Below are 12,755 nucleotides of genomic sequence, written 5' to 3'. Positions count from 1 at the left end.
GTTTATATCCTAAAGCATTATATGCAGAATAGCTCATTTCAATTGGTAAAACAAACAACTGGCAAATTCCACAGTATGAAAACCCACAGAGTAATTTCTAGAGTAGGTTATGGTCTAACCTACCTGTGCTGGTACCACTGTGAACCCAAGAGTCACCTAAAGCCAGCCTGGCCCTCATGATACTTCTCTAAAACAGGCTTCTTGCTTTGGCCCTGGGAAATGCTTTCTTTAACAGCCTCTATCAGTTTCTCTTTTGCCTGTATTGATTCATGGCTTGATCTGTGTGTTGAACAATCCTTTGAGTCAAAAAATGTACTATTAGAAAGGTGTTATCTTTTATTTGAACATAGTATGACAGTGAAGTGACAAATATTTTGGAAAGAATCCCTACTTAACAAGAAATCCAGAAAATAATAATTCTGGGGTTTGTGAGTTGGTGCTTTTTTTCCCCTTTTAATTAATGTCATGACAATTAAAAAATCTGTTAAAATGAAAAAGTTCCAAGCAGAGGCATTTTGCGTGTGGAGGGAAGCATAGTCCAAAAATATAGGATCCAGCTCAGTAGAGACATAAGTGCAAACTTGAGTTTGTACGTCTGTTTCAGCTGTGGTGCCAACTTTAATGGCTTCCTTCTCTTGAATGTACCAGTCAGTGCTGGCCCTGAGAATGTTGTCTGTGCAAAGTCTTCTTGGTACATTTGTTGTACATTTGTTGACTTGAATGGTTTTGTTACTCTTTTTTCTCCAGAAAAAAAAAAAGTTTTGTTGATCAGATATACATGCCATATTTTTATTTTTGTTGTTATCAGAGAAATTATGTTTTGTGTTAGAAATATTCTGCTTGCTGTGCTCTTTCTGTGCTAGTGATTTGATTTTCCTTTTAAGCTTTATATTGTAGTTAGTGTATCAAAGAAAGTAAGCTGAATTTTGATACAAATTAGAACTGTACTTAGGGAATAAATTAATTTTATCTACTAAAATGGGTCCTCAATTCCAGTGATGACAAAAATATGAGAAGCTGGAATTCTTTACTTTTACTGTGTTTCACTATTTGTAGCATGAAAATGATTGCCAAGATGTAGATGAGGGAACTTGTCTCTGAATACGTTGCTATCTGAAGTCTTGTAAATATGAGGCCTTTCATCTTTCTTCACTTGAAAAGGAGACATTAGGGAAGGAAGCTGGGATGCAAAAGAATGGCTAACAGTATAACTTAGGAATTGTAGGTGGGGAAGAATAACTTTCTGGCTGAAATAGGGGGATTTATTTTATTTGAAAATGCAGCTTATTGCACATTCTTTGCATTATTTCTATTTTTGTCTTCTCTCTTTTTTTTCTCTCTTTACTCTGATCACTTTGTTTCTTCCTTAGTGGTAGTTTCTTCAAAATTGCTGAGAACTTTAAAAAGTTTTATGTTTTTTTACAAACATTATTCCTAGTCTGTGAAGCTGATTATAGTAAAATAGAGAGACAATGTTGTAAAGAGTTTTAGGTATTTGTTAATAATTTCTTACCTCTTGTTAAAGTTAGAGAGATCTCATTATCTGTTCAGGTGAATCTGCCATCAGCTTTTGTACCTTAATTTAGTGGGGGTGAAGCAGCAAAAGGATACTGTGAAATCTTTCCTTAGTACAAGTCCAGAATGTGGGAAGCCTCTGCATGCAGAAGTGTAGATTTCGGAACACAGTCATGTGTTTGCTTTAATGGTTCCTTTTTAATTGTTCTTTTTGTTACCTACTTGAGGATAGCCAAGGGGGCTTGGAGACTTCAGCACTGTCCATTCCTCCATTTGCTTGGTTCGCCTTCACTTTGAGCCAGCTCATTAATAAATCTTTAACTGTGCTTTAATTTTTTTGCAGATGATGTAATGCAGACTACTTACTGTGAAGTTGACTTGGACAAGGGAAGAAGAGATGCATTTGTGTATGCTATCAAAAATCACTATTGGTACCAGATGTATATTGATGACTTGCCAATATGGGGTGAGTGATGCTATACATTAATGACTGGATTACACATACTCAAGTCCTGTACTAGTGGGTTTAATGGAGTCATTTAATGACTAAACTTTGACTTGCATGTCAGATTCATATTCTTGTAACAAATTCAGAAGAACATGAAATGAAGTAATAGAGGATGAAGTCTTAAGCTGCACTAGAGGAGGGTTAGGTTGAGCATTAGGAAGCACTTCTTCACAGAAGGAATGATTAGACTTTGGAATGGGCTGCCCAGGGAGGTGTCTAAGGAAAGACTGGATGTGTCACTCAGTGCCATGGTCTATTTGACAAGATGATTTTGGGTCATAGGTTGTACTTGATGATCTCAGTGGTCTTTTCCAGCCTAATCAATTCTGTGTGAAATAAGTTGAAGGCTTATTGCAGTGAAAGAACAGTAGAATGGCTGTACTAGTGAAATACAAAAACAGTGAAAAGCTGTTTTGTTTCTCAAGCCCTGATTTAATAACTGTAAGTTCCTAGATTTAAATCTGTTCAAATGTTCAAGTGAGTGGTAATTAGATATTTTACACATAAGGTCCATGTTATTGTAATCATGAATAACATGTTTCATAAAATTATTTGAGAGTTGAAACTTTATTTTGATACTTTCTTTATTACTCATGCAAAAACTGTTTTGTTTACTTTTATGGTAATTTAGTGGCTGTTAACAGTATTGCTTTGTAGTCTGTGTTTATATGGAGATTTATTTCACTTATTCATTTACAGTTCTCAAAATTTCTCTTGCTGAGTATTATTAATCTGGGCTTAGAAGTGCTTGTGTCTTGAATAAAATTGTATCTTTATTGCCATTGTCTCCTAAGGTCTCTGTGTTTTGTTGCTCTCTCATAAACTGTGATCTCATACCTAGTAAAGAGTGCTCTGCAGATTGCACTTAGCATTGATAGCAATCAACCAAACTGTCCAAGGCCTAATCCCCCTGTTGTAGATGTAAACTGAAAGGAAATGAAAAGCAGCCATAAAATGTTTTGGTAAGGTAAGGTCTTTGTTGCCTGTGTTCCGTGAAAGAGGTAAACCTGACCAAACTAAACAAAATCTCACACCACCTACAAAAATGCAGTTCAAGAAAAGTTCTTTGATAGGTGATATGAATAATGCTATCCATCATTCATTAATTTTGACAAAGGGTGCTTTTTTTAGCTCTTTTTTACTTTAATTTGTTTTAGAAAATATCTGTCTGATGAGCATGGCAGAAATATTGACACTTTATTTATTTATTGTCTATCTGGTAGCCGGGAAGATCTGGGATTTTTTTTGGTTTTGCTTTGATGTATCTGTTTTTAGGAGATACCATTATAATGCCTGAAGAGAAGTACTTAATATTGATTTTGTTCTTTTCAGCTGATTTGCTTACTGTGTGTAATGGCTCTGTAGCTGGGCTTGGAGTAGACCAGAATTACTCTGTGGGGCCTTTACTGTACTAATTGTGCAATTGCTGGTAAGCTTTTTAAAAGCATGCATCAGCTACAGTTGTTGCTACAATACTTTTTATGGCTTTGGCCTTTCAGCAAAAGACCAATGAATTATTTTTCTAGACTAGTAGCAGGGATGTAGGCTTTGAATTGCCCAAGGATGATGGATGCTAAGCTGACTGTTTTTGAATCTTATGTGGCTAACAAGTCTTGGAGGCTTTCTTTTTTAGGATTTATTTTTCTAGTCATGTTTCATCATCTAAAATGCCAAAGAATAAAAAATACCTACTAAATCTTCTATACACTGACAACTTTTATGCTCTCAGATAAAAAAATCTGTTTTCCTGTGATTCCATTGTTTTTAATGTTTCCCAATAGTATGCTTTTTATGCACAAGAAGTCAGCTAGAAAATGTGTAGAATCTAGGTAGCATCTTTCTAAGATACTAGGAAGCTGCTTTTGATAGTTTGGAACCAGGATCTCAAGCTGTGCGTCATAATAGGGGACTACAGGATCATAAGTACTGGTAATATTGTGTAAGGATATAATCTGACATCAGGTGTGAAAGCAGGTGGTGCTGACAGTTTTGATCTGTGTCTCCTGCAGGTTAGGTAGAAGTAGCAGGACTGCAGATTGGTCAATATTAGCCTCAGTTTTATTCAGAAAAATTAATGAATTCTTGGTGGGAGGCTGAGAAAGGAGTGGACGCACCAGAACCAATCAGAGGTGTTTATCTGCAAGTCTGAATGAGTATTTTGGACCTTTGTGTTCCCAGTACAGTGGAGAAAACTGGGAATATACCTTATCTGCAATTTGTTTTCCTGTGTCTCTGTTCAACAAGAGAAAGGTTTCAGGCTCTGAGTGCTGCTTAAAACTTAAAGCACTGAGACTTGTTGCAACTGAACAGTTTAAGTACTTCTGTTATGAATATGACATGAATGATACTGTACACATGGCTCTGCCAGCTTGCTGGTGCCTTTGAGTGTGTTGCATAAACTTCTCTAGTACCATGTAATGTGGTGGCAGGTAGAGAGGCTAAAGAAAGCAAATATCTTTTGCTTGATTGTCATTGCATAGCTGTAACTATTTCTAAATAGTTACTAAATTTCAGTTATTATAATGAAGAAAATCATTAGTACTATTTTAGATACTTGGGAGTAAGAAGTGAAGTAGTTATGGCATCTCTGAAATACTCTAAATACTGAGAAAGAGTTTTTTGGTTTCGTGAAGATAATGTCTGGAACTGTTTACCCTCGGCTTGCATTAAAAATAGCTTTTTCTGAATGACTTTTTTTGTTACTGTGTGAAGGTTATCATGTTAATCCATTTCATTTAGGTGGCCTATCTTGAGAACCTTACTAGACAGCATGTATTGTATATACTGTGTGACCCAATATCCTAGTTTTTTCCATTGTTGCTTCGCATCTTGTAGCTGGATTAAACCAAAATTTTGTTCCCTAAATGTAGATGGCTGGAGTACTTTTTTGGTGCTAGCAAAAGAAAGTTCTCTCTTGAAGAATATAAAAGAAAAGGATTCAGATGGTGCTAATGTTTGCTGAGAATTCTAGGCAACTTCTCTTTGATTCTGTTCTTAGAGCAGACCATTCACTTCTCTGAGCTCATCCCAGATGAATTCATGGCACTCCTCCTGTCTCCTGGCAAACTTTAGTTAAGTTCATCCTTTATGTTCTTTGTGGTTTTCCACCTTGCTGAGGCTTACTGATATGAGACATACTCAGAAACATTAATTCTTAATTCACCCTAGCAGTCCTCAAAGTACCCTGTAAGAAGTACTCTATTTTCAGTGAAGACTAGGCATAAATTAACCTTTCTTAACTGCTGAAAGCTGAAGGTAATGACATCAAACTGCTATTTGAGGGCTCTGGAAGATTTACATTATTTTCTAACCTGAAAAAGGCAAGCAGATCTTTTTATGTGCATTCAGAAAAAAAAATACTCAATTTTATATTTTTTCCTGAATTGATGTCCCACAGTGGAGAGAGACTAGGCTTGATTGTTTCAGGACATTCCCTAAGTATGTGAAGCACTGTGTTAGTTCATTCCTTCAGTGAGTGATTGATCAGAATGTCCTTTAAGTAGTTTAGAGGTCTGTATTGTCATGGTTCTGGATTCTGCCATGGGAACAGATGGCATGACAGGTGCCAGGCTGTATGGTAGAGGCACAAACTGGCACCTGTTTTATGTAGATGGCATATACAAGGCAATCCTGACAGATGAGCATGAGAAAAAAACTTGACAGAAAAATACCACCTTGAAAATTAAAAAACACAGGTGATGCTCAAAGGCCCTTCATATGCCTGGTGCTTTGTGATAGCCTGTTCCATGTCCTTCACCTACTTGTTTTCCCATTCCCCTCATCCTTGTGTGTCTTGAGTGCTGTTTTTTTGTCACTTTACATCTTTTACATCTTGTATGTGATCTTTGATCTTGACATCAAAGGTGGCACTTATAGCCTGGGAACTTGTTGACTGTTAAACTTTTATCTGTTTTCACACAGCATAGCACAGTCTGTGGAATTCTTCTGTAGTAGATGAGACATTTTGCACTAACTTACTGAAAATTAAGACCTTAATTGTAGAATGGTTTGGATAGTTTGAGTTGGCAGGGGGCATAAAGATCATCTTGTTCCAACCCCACCCCCTGCCCTGGGCAGGGACACCTTCCACTAGATCAAGTTGCACAGAGCTCAGTCCAGCCTGGCCTTGAACACTTTCAGAGATGGTACAGCCACAGCTTCTCTTGGGCAGCCTGTTCCAGTGTCTCACCACCCTCACAGTAAAGAATTTCTAATATAAAACCATATTTTTGGCAAGCATTGGAAACTTGTGCACAAATGAGAGCAAAAAGCACACTTTGGGAAGTCAGCTAATGAGGATTACAGAGAGAAAGAGGAAGAACAATGCATGAATAAATAGATGGAAGATGGGAAATTATAGAGGTCTTGGCTAAGTTCTGTTAGGGAAAGTGAATCTCTGCTTAGCCAATTATTTATCTGATAAGAATTGCAAATAAAAGTACAGGCACTGTTGTTGGGTCTTCTTCAGTGTTTGTAGCTGCATGGTTTTTCTTTTAATGCCATTACAAAATGCTTCTTTCAGAGACCTGTGGATTAAAAGTGGAGTCCAGATATTGGAATTGAAAAGAGGAGCATAAGGTCTTCTGTGTTCTCTTTGTTTATGTTGCTTTTTTTAGCTTTTTTGTAATACATATTTAAAAAAAAATAAATGCAAAATATCTGAAAAGCATACCTGTAATAGATGCTTACACTTGTTTCCTGTACAGGGATTGTTGGAGAAGCAGATGAAAATGGAGAAGATTATTACCTTTGGACTTACAAAAAGCTTGAAATTGGTTTCAATGGAAATAGAATTGTAGATGTCAATCTGACCAGTGAAGGAAAGGTGAAATTGGTACCAAACACAAAAATCCAGATGTCATATTCAGTAAGTAATTTGGTGATGGACCTGTAATAAGAAATTCTGCATGGTGAAATAGCTCAAAAATAGGTACTCGTATATTACAGTATGTACTGATATGTTGGGCTGTGTTAGAGGAAGATGCATCTTCACTCCTTCAATGGTTTTGTCTTAATGCTAAAAAAAGTGATAGTTTTATTAAAAACAAATGTAAAATTATGATTTTTTTAAGTACTCCAACCAAACTGGATCTTCTGTAATGTGCAGAAAAGTGTTTTAGTGGAAAAGGAAGATACCCTGAAAGGATGGAGAGTAGATGTAAAGAGGACTTATGAGTATGTGCACATCATCTTCATGTTTGGACTCCTGATGTTTGTATCATAGGTTTGAACTGGACTCTGAGCTAGGATAAGAACCCACTGTAAGCCTTTATGCAAACAGTTAATATCAAAATTTACTTTTTTTTCAATTCCAATGGAAATTTCTTATTTACATGATAAATAAGATTTTAAGTTTCTTCTTTCTAAAGCTCTCTGCTGTTGAGTTGCTGTGATAAAAGGTAATGAGTAAACAATGCTTGCTGATTGAGACAAATTAATTTTTTCAGTTTTCCTCTGTATTTAATTGATGTTACTTAAATCAAGTGATGGTTCACTTGCCATGTTCAGCACATTTGTATAGTGAAACCATTTTTTAATGCACTGCTTTTCTTCCATGCATTAGCAGTGGATGTCAGCATAGGATTTTATTTCAGAGAATATTCTTGCCACAAGTACATTTCTCCTGGGCTGAATAAGTTGTATAGTTTGAAGTGTAGATAACTGGGTTTTGTATGTGCTTTTTAGAATTACATTCACACTGATTTCCCTATTTTTGCTGCAAAATTGATAGTAGAAATTTCAGAATTTGCAATTTCAAATTCTGACAGCACTGGGAAGTCCATTTGCTCTATATTTTAAGTTGGACAGATTTGAGCCAGTAATGAAAATAATATAAGATATTCCCTTCAAATTTTTTAGTGTACAAAGGTAAATTCTTTTGGCACCACTGGGCAATTGCTGGGCTGGCCTGTGTGTGGTGTTTAATTCGCAGATTGTCACTGATGGATTTGTTCTAAGTTGTGCTTCATAGTGGCAGATGCTCTAATGAGACATGTATCTGCTTGAAACAGTTTTGAAAACTACTAATGTTTTGAGCTATTAATCTTGAACAAGGTTGTAATTTGAACTGAGGAACATTAGTATTAAACCTCAAAGTGAGTAGTGCTTGCATCTTGGGGTTTTTATATGTCTCAGAACTGTGATGAGTGGAATATTCAATCTACATTTATATGCTTTTTTCTATACTCAGTAGGACAGCGGCTTTTGGAAGGGATAGTTCCTCCTCATGTATTTTAAAATAGATATTTACAAGGGGCTGCATTCATTAAAGTATCACTAAAAATCCTGATTATTTTTGGCATGCTTTTGCAAAAAGATTTTTAGGTAGGCTTGTATTTAGTTTCTAAAATTATTTTAATTTTTAAATGCAGTGTTGCAAAAATTCTCAAAAATACTTTGTACTACCATACTAGCACCATATAGTTCATTAATGCAATTATATTTTCTAAATCCAAAGCAGTCCTCTCTGCAGCTGGTGGAGAACTGACAGTAATATGCTTACTGTTATCATGTGATAGTCTGTCCATAAACACACTTTTCCTGTTGATTTCAGAGTCATTTATTGGCAATTGACATGTCTAGATTCATAGTAATTATGTGTGTGTATATATATTATATATATATATATAAAATATAGATTCTATAATCATGAAAAAGGTTTGTTGTATTTGACAGCTACAAATTGTATCTTTGGTTAGCCTCACAGCAGAGACAGTGAGAACTGAGGCAGTGCAAGACTGATTCTTCCTTGTTCATAAACATAAGCATTGGACAAGATTAGATCCATGAGGCAAGGTGATGTTCATTCTATGCCTGACCTTGATGCCAGTCTTTAAAAACATCATTCCATGTTTTTTTTGCCAAACTCCATCCATATTAAAGAAAACTTTTAAAGTGGATGATATTTAATATGTGTTCTGGGTTTCTGCATGTGAGTATAGCTAAAAATACTGTAAGGAGCTTTTGAAATAAAAATACTTCTCTCTTCAGGTGAAATGGAAGAAATCAGATGTGAAGTTTGAAGACCGATTTGACAAGTATCTTGACCCATCTTTCTTTCAGCACAGAGTATGTATTGTTCTAAGACAGCCTTATAATACATCCCTTTAAAATGGTTGCATTAGTTTAGATGTCATGCAATTTTTTGATTATGCCTTTGAATTTTCAGATTTTCCAGGTGTTCTGGGACAATAAAGCAGGGAGGTCTCACTGTTGTTTAGGTGGTAGTGCTGCTGCTAAAGTAGGATGGCTCCATTTTTTTAGAGGGCTTCAATAAATATGCAGGCAAGCTTCAAGCTTGCAGAAAATACAGGGTAGTTCAAGAAAATACATTGAAGTGACCAGAAGCAATGAAACTTCAGGGACACGACTGTGCAACTGTATAAGCTGAATTAGTGCAGTTAGCCATAGACTTCTTTCTGAAGTAAATGCAGAGCAAAAAGCATTTGCCTAAACCAGTTGGCACTATCAGTTGTGTTTAAATCTGAGGTTGTAAGCTCTTTAAGGGCAGTGTACTGAGCTGTCTACTTTCTGAAAGTAGAGACTTTGTGTTCTGTTTGGACCTCAGTGAAAACCAGAAGGATATGCTTTTGAGAGCAAAAATAATGCTGCTGCACATTTTGATCCTCTGTAAAGCAATAATTCCTTTGGCTTTGCTACTTAAACCTGTTCCCTAGGAAGGCAGCAGTACATCCTGTTGCCTTTTGCTTACCAAGGGAGTGTGCACAGCCAGTTGTTCAAACTTTGCTATTGCTTAAACTAACTTTAACCTGAGCAAGGTTGGCTGTTAAAAAGGTTTATGTATGAAGTTTCACAGGCCAGTTTTAGTGTCACATTTTTCTAAAAGTGTGGTAGTTAAATAAGGTTTATTGTTAAGCTAGTGCTGACAAGCTGTCCTTGTAGGCAACAGTTTATCCTTCTTGGAACAATTTGAAATACATTTACAGTTCTAAACCTTATTGGGTGTGTTTTCTTTCTTTAGATTCACTGGTTTTCAATTTTCAATTCTTTTATGATGGTGATCTTTCTGGTTGGCCTGGTGTCTATGATATTAATGAGAACTTTGCGAAAAGATTATGCAAGATACAGCAAGGAGGAAGAAATGGATGATATGGTAAGATCTGCATTCACACTTTAAAATCTCTTTTTAGGGCTTATTGTTTCCTGTCATACATTCATTGTGTTAGCAGCTCTGAATGGCTTTCTTCAATTGGACAGAAAATGCCTTTTGTGTGTCTTGAAAGTGTTACTGGTTTCTTTATAACATGCTTCTAGGTTGCAACTGAAAAATCTCTCTGTAGTCACTGTGTTAACATTCATATCCAACCTTAGGATAAACTAGGTCCATTCTGACTTTGTAGTAGAAGCCTGATGTACTCCTAAGCACCTCAGAGGCTTTAGGGACAGGGAGGGATTCTAGGTTTTATTGTATTGTACATTCAGGTAGTAATTTGTTGTTGTCTTCCATAAGCATCTGAAAAGTAAACTTTTCTGTTAGATTTAATGCATTCAGAAGAGAAGACACACTTCACTTGAAGTTTGCTTTATTAAATCAGACCTTTTGTTTTTATGTAGCTTGTGTGTTTGTCTTTAATTGTCATGACTAGACTTAAAATTTGTTGTTGTTGTTCCCAGGACAGAGATCTAGGTGATGAGTATGGGTGGAAGCAGGTCCATGGAGATGTGTTTAGACCATCCAGTCATCCTCTAATATTTTCATCGCTTATTGGTTCTGGCTGTCAAATTTTTGCTGTGTCTCTTATAGTCATTATTGTTGCAATGATAGAAGATTTATACACAGAGTAAGTATAATTGTGCCATGTCTTCCATATATAAATGTTTAAATGAACAAATTAATTACAAAAATTATCATTCTAACTGGCCTGAAAAAAGTGTTTGAGAGACTTCAGTTGTATTCCGTAGATCGGATGTAGTATTAAGAAGTGCCCTTTTAATTTGTAATGAAACATTGTTCTATTGTTATCATATTAGTCAGTCTCCTTTGATTTTCTCTTGTAGTGCTTGCTTTTTGAATGATTTATTAGGAAACTAGGTTGATGTTCTGCAGAGTCATTAGTAGATAATATGGGAAATATATGTATTCAAAGTTACACATTTCACTCCTGGTTTCATCCAGAGTAACAAGGTGTTGGTATATCTCTGACCCTCTTTCCCCACCATGTCCTGTGAAGACTGAAATAAGAGTGTGCTCGGTTGTGAATAGTCCTGTTTTCTGCTGACAAGTCAGTATTAAGTCAGTCTTATTACGAGTCTGCTTGGGAATGAAAATGTAATTACTTAAGTTCTTTTGAACATGTAATGCTCAGCCTGTGTTGATGGCAAATCCCAATAAACAGGTGGGCTGTGGTCCTGACTGGAAAGAATCAATTTTAAAAAAATAAGTAATATTCAAGTTTAAATTTAACACACTACATGTGGTTCAGCTGTTTTCTTCCTGTAGTTCTTAATTTGATTGAGATTTTTGGGTTACTGTGTGAACTTCATCTGTTTGTGTAGTGGTTGTATTTTGGGTGTTGGAGGGCATTATTGGCTTGTGTTTTGGGTTTTTTACAAGTCATTTGTTTTAAGCAGTGACTAAAACTTTCATCTGTGAATATTACTTGTAACTTTTTTTAACAAGTTGTAATACTTCTAATGTGCCGCTAGAGAGAACTCTTGCTTTTCAATTTAGTGGCTTTTTAATGGTGTGTTTAAAAAGCCACTCTGTAGTACCAGAATCTTGGCATATTTTCATTTTTCATAGGGTGTTATTCCCCTCCTTGTGCCTCATGGTTATATTTCTAGGTATACATACACACTTTTAATTGTGTAGTATGTCAGCCCTTTAGAGGACAGAATTAAATAATTTCTGAATGTATGTGCCCTGTAGGGAAGCTGTAAGTTAGTCATGTCAGTTGTAAAACATATCAGAACAGTCTTTTTTGGAAAGATATGTACCCTTAGTCTTTTATTGCAATAGGCCTTTCTGTCACTTTCAAAGTGAATTTAATTCTGGGTGCGTAGTGGAACAGTTGACCAAATGTGGTGCAGACAATTCTTATGTTTAGGAAAATAGCACCAGGTCTGGTGTTTTTACTGGTTGCCTGGATTTACACAGTGGCAGTGCCATTTCAGACTGTGCCTGCTCTTGGAGGTTTTGCATGTGTTTCTAAATTGTCAAGTTACAAGAAGTTTTTAAAAAACAAATTTTGGCAAAACAGTCTTTCAGTGTGTGTGACCAGCAGGTATATTTGCTTTGGTGGTGCAGTCAAGGAAGCTTAAGTGCTGAAGATTGCTTCATTGAACGCAATTTCCTTTTGAATTTCCTCAAAAACCAAAATGGCAGTAACTAGAATCTCTCAGCAGCTAATTTGAAGAAAGTACAGTAAGTCAGCTGAGAACCTATTGCTGTTTGCTGTCAAAGAATAGCAGAGGGATGTGGAGAAACAACTCTATTAATAAATAACATTTATATCTTCCTATTCTTAGATATGATCTTTTAAAATACATTTGGAAATGGCTTCTTTGATTTAAAATTATTAGCTTTGATGTAAAATTTCAGAAAAATTATGCCAAAATTAGTAGTCCAGGATTTAATGGGGTGACATTTAAAAATTACTAAGCTCTTCTGATTGCACTACTTAATGCTGATTTGTGACTTCATTATGGTATTTATAGTTTCTAAATCTAATTTTCTGCCAGATGAACGCTTTCGATCTTAAAAGTTAATTTC

At 35.8% G+C, this 12,755-nt stretch overlaps 1 protein-coding gene across 1 annotated transcript in view; it reads left to right on the top strand.

Moving 5' to 3' along the window:
- The window catches only part of TM9SF3 (transmembrane 9 superfamily member 3), a 46,472-nt gene that overhangs the window by 12,693 nt on the left and 21,024 nt on the right, over nucleotides 1-12,755 (top strand). Inside the window, exons 3-7 of the mRNA XM_005520539.3 lie at nucleotides 1,859-1,981; nucleotides 6,730-6,890; nucleotides 9,014-9,091; nucleotides 10,005-10,136; nucleotides 10,658-10,824. Of these exons, the coding sequence (XP_005520596.2) occupies nucleotides 1,859-1,981; nucleotides 6,730-6,890; nucleotides 9,014-9,091; nucleotides 10,005-10,136; nucleotides 10,658-10,824 (661 nt within the window). The remainder of the gene's footprint in view (nucleotides 1-1,858; nucleotides 1,982-6,729; nucleotides 6,891-9,013; nucleotides 9,092-10,004; nucleotides 10,137-10,657; nucleotides 10,825-12,755) is intronic.

This window comes from Pseudopodoces humilis, chromosome 9, assembly GCF_049639895.1.
Source record: "Pseudopodoces humilis isolate 2021_Gansu_Grassland_sample_001 chromosome 9, ASM4963989v1, whole genome shotgun sequence".
NCBI lineage: Eukaryota > Metazoa > Chordata > Aves > Passeriformes > Paridae > Pseudopodoces > Pseudopodoces humilis.
The sequence above is the reverse complement of the archived record's forward strand: the minus strand, read 5'-3'. Positions and strand labels throughout refer to the sequence as shown.